Raw genomic sequence first — 7,265 nt, 5'->3', positions numbered from 1 at the left:
AACTCCTGACCTTGTGATTCGCCCTCCCCGGCCTCCCAAAGTGCTGGGATTACAGGCGTGAGCCACCGCATCTGGCCGTCAGTATCTACTTTCTTGAGAAACTTTAAACTAGACAGAAGTGGGGTTTATCCTCCAATTTCTAACAACGTGATTTCTACATGGTGAGCACTCAGTAGAGAGTCAACAAAGCCTGGATTCTGTTCCTAGCTGTCTTTGAAGCTACGTGTCCTTGGGCAGTCATTTCAGCTTTCCAGGCCTCAGTTACCTCACCTGTAAAGTATTAATTGGTGATATTAGCTTTGCCTGCTTCACTGGAATATTGTAAAGATTAATGGTCATGAGCGTGATTTTTAAATTGCAAAGACATCTACAAAATAAATTACACAATCATAAGTTATATTCTTAAATATTTGTTGAATTTTAAAATAAAAGTTGTTCAGCACTTAGGTGAAATGCTGAACGACTTCACATAAGGGCTGCACGACCCTTTTCTTTAAAAAACAGAGAGACAGAGACTTAAATAACCAGCAGGTATGCAACCTTCACAGTTCACAAAGCAGGTCTGGCTTGACTTTTTCATCAGCCCAGAAAGATGTTGCTGTTATCCCCATTTTATCAATGAGAGCAGTGAGATCCCGAAGAATTTGTGCAAGAGCGGAAGCTCTTAAAAGCCCAAGCGGGCCCGGGCCTGGTGGCTCACGCCTGTAATCCCAGCACTTTGGGAGGCCGAGGCAGGCGGATCACCTGAGGTCGGGAGTACGAGACCAGCTGGGCAACATGGTGTAACCCCGTATCTACTAAAAATACAAAAATTAGCCGGGCGTGGTGGCCCGTAATCCCAGCTACTTGGGAGGCTGAGGCAGGAGAATCGCTTGAACCCGGGAGGTGGAGATTGCAGTGAGCCGAGATCGCGCCACTGCACCCTAGCCTGGGCAAAAAGAGTGAAACTTTGTCTCAGAAAAAAAAAAAAGCTCAGGCGTAGGCCACTTCCCAAGGTCTCTACATGTCAACAAATTAGAAAAGACGAAGCCCCAGGCCTCTGGGGGCGCCTTTGCTCTGGAAACCCCGCCTCCCGGCAAGGGAGGGGCTGGACGACGCTTCAACCCCGCCCCGTGACGCGTTAGGCCCTGCCCCCGGGCCATTTTCGTCTCGCGGGATCTCTCGGGAGGATAGACGGGGTCAGGTCCCATCATGGCGGCGGAAGAGGCTGATGTGGATATCGAAGGGGACGTGGTAGCGGCGGCGGGGGCACAGCCAGGGTGAGGCTTACAGACCGGGTCTTTCTGGGGCGGAAAGGGGACTGGATTCAAGGAGAGGGCCCTGGGAAAACTGCAGGTCCGGCCAGGGAAAAGGGAACAGAAGACTATCGCCTGGGCCAGGGTCTCCTGTGGGCCTGGGAGGCGCCGCGCCCGCCGGCTTGTCCCGAGCCCAGCGGGCAGGGGGTTACCTGGAGCTCAGGTACTCCTGTGTCGCTTTCACCTTTTGCCGGATGCTGTGAGGGCACCGATTTCGCCTACGACATTGCGTTTGTTTTACATTTAGATTCCTTCTTCCGTTCCCTCCTTTTCAGGATCTCCTCAACTGTAACTAGAACAAGAGCGGCTACGGACGAGACCTGAGCACAGGGACTCTTACCCTGTGGCTCGCTAGGCGTGTGACTTTGGGCGAGTCGTTTCATCCCTTCCACATGGGGATAGTTGTAAAACTTCTGAGAGGCAGCTTGACTTAAAGGGGCCAGGTTTTAGAGTTGGACAGTTGTGGGTTTTCCTTCTGCATTTGCTCGCCCTACCAGTTAATAGCAATGTGACCTTGGGCAAGATACTTAACTTGTCTGAGCCTCAGACTGCTCATATTTAAACTGAGAGTCATGATATGTGCCTCATGAAATTGTGAGGATCAAATGAAATGATTGTGAGATATGCTTAAGCATACAGTAGGTGCCCTCTAAATGTATTCTTTACCATCCTGTTACCCTCGGGGACAGTACTGTGAGAATCCAGTGAGGGATCACATTTTTAAAAAATACCTCTTCCAGCAGAACAAACAGCCTAGTGTGATTTGACACGGAACCTCCTTTGACTCCTTGCTTTCTGAATGAAAAATGAGTCTCCTTTTTTTTTTTTTTTTTTTGTATTTTTAGTAGCGATGGGGTTTCACCATGTTGGCCAGGCTGCTCTCGAACTCCTGACCTTGTGATCCGCCCACCTCGGCCTCCCAAAGTGCTGGGATTACAGTCGTGAGCCACCGGGCCCGGCCATGAGCCTCCTTTTAAGTCATGGAGTCTAGCCATGGAGTCTAGTCATTTAGTCTAGCCATGACTATACTAGCCAGGAATCAGAAGACCTGAGTTCTAAAGTCAACCATCTATGTCTATAATTGTGTACAATTTCCTTAGAATTGTATTAGCTTGAACCATATGAAATTGCCAATATTTAGACCATTTTTGTTCTATAAAGTGGCAATTTCATGTAGTTCAGCTTAATATCAGGGCCTCTGTGAACTGGGGAGAAGTGCTAACCCAGCGCTTGAGGTACTAACATAGTGTGTTTAGAAGTGTATCATGAACTTTAAAGCCCTATAAAGACGTGAGGGGTAATTAAACTCATATGGTCATTGTCCCTCAAAGCTTTGCAGATGAGTAAGGAGCCCTTAATAACAATACTTGTTGACATTCATGCAATGTTTAAATCTTCACCAAGTGCTTTTGCATGCTTGATTTAATTTACTTTTCACAACAAGTTAATGAAATAGGTTGGCAGGGATACTTATCTGCAGTCTAGAAAGAAATGGGCTGGCCTTAGAAACACTAAACATTGATCACCTGAGGGCATTGGCGGTATGCTTCTTCCATAGATTTATCTTAATTTTTCTGATTGTGCTTAATTTTTCCCACTTTTCTTTTTCTTCCTATTTTAGTTGAGGCCTAGGTCTACTCAGCAGTAGCACTCGTGGTAACAAGCAGGATTACAAAGGTTATTGGTTCCTGGTGATGGTTACAACCATTGTCTTATACAACCCCAAGGAGTATCATTAATATTATATTCTGGTAAATAGTGCCCAGTGGTGTTGGAGCTCCAATCATATGGAATTTAGTGTAATGGTACTCTGAAGTATGTAGTTACAGTTGATGATAGCATCTGTGAAACCCTTGAGGATTAATTTAATAGACACTTGTAAGCACTTGGTAAGTGCCAGATGTCAAAGTTAGAAGGTGGCATTGAAACTTTTTGGTTTCTCTTCTACTTCTACCATTCTTTCTCATCCTTCTTTTCTTAATGTTCTTTACATCCTGGTGTTGCAAGGAGTTTTCTCATCGGACTTTTATTCACTGACCACACAGTCCTTCTCAAGACTTCAACTTCTCTTTGTTAGGTTGAATGATACGAAGTTTTACCAGTGTTCAACCATTTTTGACTTGCCAGCTGATGTTTCCCAAATCTGTTACCAACCCAGATCTCTCTTAAGTGACAGATCCATTTATCCAGTTCTCTGAATCTATCTGTACTTGGATGTCCCACAGGCACCTCAGTTTCACCTTATAAGTTTTCCCCACCAAATCTGCCTCTTTACTGTACCCTAGTATAGTAAATGTCACCTACACACACCCAGTCACCCAAAGCACAGACCTAAACTTCACCATTCCTTACTTCCCTCCTTCTACTCCTCTACCCTATCAGTTATTTAGGGCTGTTGATTCTGTCTAAATATCTTCTTCACTGTATTCATTTCTTCCTGTTCTCACTGTCCCATAGCTCTAAGTTATTGTCGCTTTTCTCTAGTATTTTTATAATCTCTCCCTCTTAACTGCTCCTTGTCGTCTTGGCCCCCTTCTGTTCTATTCTGAAGTTAGAGTAATCTTTCTTATATCCAAATCAGATCATGTTATTCTCTTCACTCCCCAGTTGGTTTTTTGATAAAAATCTTCATTTTTTAACTTCCAGAGATCTGACTGATCCACGCCCCACCTACCTTGTTCATTCAGTCCAAATTGATTGAGTACTTTCTACATGCCATGCACTGATATATAACAGTGTATCAAAACCAAGTCTGTGCTCTCATAGAACTAACGTTCTTGTTAGATGACATAAACAGCAGTCTTATACGTATGTCAGGTGGAGATGGGTGGAGAAAGATAAAGGAGGGGAGGTGAATGGTTTGTCAGCTTTATCTTTTACATTTATCCAGGAAAAGTATGTAAGATTGGAAGCTACAGGACCTCAGAGGCAGTATGAATATACTAGAAGGACTGGATTTGGAAAGTGGGAGAAACAACAGAATTGGGGCAGGTTAAATGGGGGTTGTGAAGAAAAAAGGGCAGGCTTGGATTTTTGGCTTGGATAACTAGGGAGATGGTAGTGCCACTGAGTGAGATGGTGAACAATGGAAGAGTAGCAGATTTGGGAGGAAAGGTGATTTCAAGCTTTAAACATGCTAATATGTGGTAATCAGGCAGATATCCAGAAGTAGCTACCAGAGTATGAGTGTTGCTGATTCTTCTTATTGAGGAATAAAAAGATTTCTACAGTGATCTTGAAATGATAGTGGTTCTACTTTCTGAACTCTTGGCAGACCTAGTTATTTGAGCAAAGGTTTCCTTGAGCTAATACAAGTCTCAGAATCCTTTATTTAGCCTTCCTGGTAGTCTCTTCCAGGTCATAGTTGGCATTTAAGATTAAGCCTATTTGCCATTAACAATTGAGAGAAATGATTGCTTTTAGAGAATAGTTCATTAGTCCCACAATTTATTATAACTACTGCCTAATTAAAGATTCAAATTTATAAGCCTGTTGAAAGGTTTTTACAGTCTTAGAGATGGAAAATTCTTACCACTAGACTAGGTCTAGAAAAAGTCAATAAGCAAAATATTAAATTTATATCATGGATTGAGCCCCCCAAAACTTATTCAGCCTTTTCAAACATGGGGTAAACAATGTAACTTTAAAGAGTTTTTATGAGCTTAATGAAAAGAGTGAGATAATTAACAAAGTTTGATCTCCCGTGGACATTGAAAAGCCTCCAAATCAAATTAATTTTTTAAATTGTATGAGTTGTTATTAAAACCACGTTTTTCTTATCTATTCACTGTACTGCCCTTTGAGTATTTTCTGTTTTGGTTCTGTCATCTAGTTTTTTTTTTTTTTTTTCCATTTTATGGGTGGTGCTATTGATGGTGATTTTTATAATTTAGATACAGCTAAAAGGTTTAATCACAAAGTTGAATTCCTGTATACACATGGGTACTGGTACTAATCAACTGAAACTGCATTGTTGGTTCGTAGTCACAGAGCACATTGCGATTGCTGCTTTGGGGTATTGTTTTCCTCATGAGATTGTTTATTCTTGAGAACCAAAAGAAGTGAGCAGTCAGACTTGATGTTTCACAATTGAGATGGGGTAGCTTAGCACTACCATGTATTTCACAGGCCAAAGAGGTAGAGCAGGCATTTCCACGATGTTAAATCTGTTTGTTAAGGGGAGAAGGGAACTAAGCAAATGCTTAGTTCTGTGCCTAAGCTTCTGTGCTATGTGAGTTACATTCATTAACCAGTATGATTTTCACTTATATACTCATTTTCTTAATTATTACAGAAGTGACAAAACTACAGCATCAGTTTTACAAAAAGATCACTATCTTGATTCATCTTGGAGAACAGAGAATGGCCTTATTGTAAGTATTTTATAAAAATATCAGGTGCATTAAGCTGTTATTTATTGCCTAGAGTGCTGCTTTTTTTTTTTTTTTTTAAACTTAGTGCTAGTTCTCAACTATCACAGATGTAATATTTTTCTTTTTTAGAAATTTAGAATTTTTCTTACTTTAGAAATAGAAACCTCCTCTTTTGACATTGAAAAATGGCCTGTTGAGGAACAGGATTGGAGCCCGCTAGATTTAGGTACAGATCCTTGCTGTACCACTTCTCAAATTTGTGACCTTCAGTTTCTTTACACCTAAAAAAGTGGTAGGTGGGCAAGGTGGCTCCTGCCTATAATCCCAGTGCTTTGAGAAACCAAGGCAGGAGAATTCCTTGAGCCCAGGAGTTTGAGTTTGCAGTGAACTCTGATTGTGCCACTGCTCTCCAACCTCGGCAACAGAGTGAGACCCGGTCTCAAAGAGAAAAAAAAAATGGGATTATCACAGGGCTTATTTCTTCATGTAGTAATTACTTATTGAGTACCTATTGTGTGCCAGTCAGTAGGTCAGGCTTGGAGAATATGCCTATAATGAAGACAGACATGTTCCTGCTCCCAAGAAGCTTATATTCTAAAAAGGAGTTAGATAATAAACAGGCAGACAGACTAGTAATAGATTTTGAAGGAAATAAGCAAGATGCTGACTGAGAGTACCAGAGTGGGAAACCTAGTTTAGATTTAATTGTCAGTGCGGGAATCTCAGAGGAGATGAGATTTAAGTTGAAATTGATGGGAAAAAGGGTAGATATGTGAACAGTTAAAATAAAAAATTCTAGGCAGAAGGAACAGCAACTACAGAAGCTCTGGTTGAAGGCCAGTGTCTAGAATATGGTGGGAAAGGGAGGAGTGGCAGCATGTGGCAAAGTTGGAGAGGCAGGCTAGAGTTCTGTCATGCGGGACTTATGAGTCGGATTATGCTAAAGGGTTTACGTTTTGTTTTAAAAGAACTGGGATATCATTGAAACATTTCTTATAGATTTAATAGAGATTAGCAATACATTTTTATAAAATTAATTTTGGGTACTGTGGTAAAGACTGGAGGGAAGTAAGAGTGGAGTTAAAGGGACCAGTTAGGAAACATTCACAGTAATTGAAGCAAGATTTGATGATTGGGACTTGGCCTGAGGTAGTAGCAGAAGAGATAGAATAGATGGATTTGAATTATATTTTGGAGGTAGAACTGGTTGATAGATTGGATATGGGCATCAAAGGAAAAGGAAAGAATCCACAGTGATTCCTGAATTTCTACATGGAATAACTTAGTGAGCAACAGGGCCTTTTGTAGAGTTGGGAATGCAGAGGGAGAAGCAGGTGGCGATAAGTGATGGTGAGTTCTGTTTTAGATATGTTGAGTTCTAGAAGCCAATTAGATATCCAAGTACAAATATTGGATGGGCTGTTGGATATTATGGTCTAGAGGTTGAAGAAGAGACATGAGCTGAAAATATTTAACCTGGAGCATTGAAAATGAGTAGGATCATGGAGATTGTAACTGAGGAAAAAGGAGAGTTAGTGGCGAGTTTTGGAAAGAGGTTAAGTGTCTAACAGAGCGTCTGATGCCTAACAAATAATTC

General features: G+C 41.6%; 1 protein-coding gene across 7 annotated transcripts in view; it reads left to right on the top strand.

The window, feature by feature from the left end:
• The first annotated feature begins 1,130 nt into the window (after positions 1 to 1,130).
• MYSM1 (Myb like, SWIRM and MPN domains 1) overlaps positions 1,131 to 7,265 on the top strand; it is a 44,553-nt gene continuing 38,418 nt past the window's right edge. For all 7 annotated transcript variants that reach the window (XR_648668.2, XM_009209487.2, XM_009209483.2 and 4 more), the window contains exons 1-2: positions 1,131 to 1,259; positions 5,590 to 5,668. Coding sequence is in view for 6 of the 7 variants with exons in the window: in XM_009209487.2 (XP_009207751.1) it covers positions 1,192 to 1,259; positions 5,590 to 5,668 (147 nt within the window). In the remaining variant the exon portion in view is untranslated. The remainder of the gene's footprint in view (positions 1,260 to 5,589; positions 5,669 to 7,265) is intronic.

Source organism: Papio anubis, chromosome 1, assembly GCF_008728515.1.
Source record: "Papio anubis isolate 15944 chromosome 1, Panubis1.0, whole genome shotgun sequence".
In the NCBI taxonomy this organism is placed as follows: domain Eukaryota; kingdom Metazoa; phylum Chordata; class Mammalia; order Primates; family Cercopithecidae; genus Papio; species Papio anubis.
Note: the sequence above shows the minus strand (reverse complement) of the source record. Positions and strands in the feature narration are given on the sequence as shown.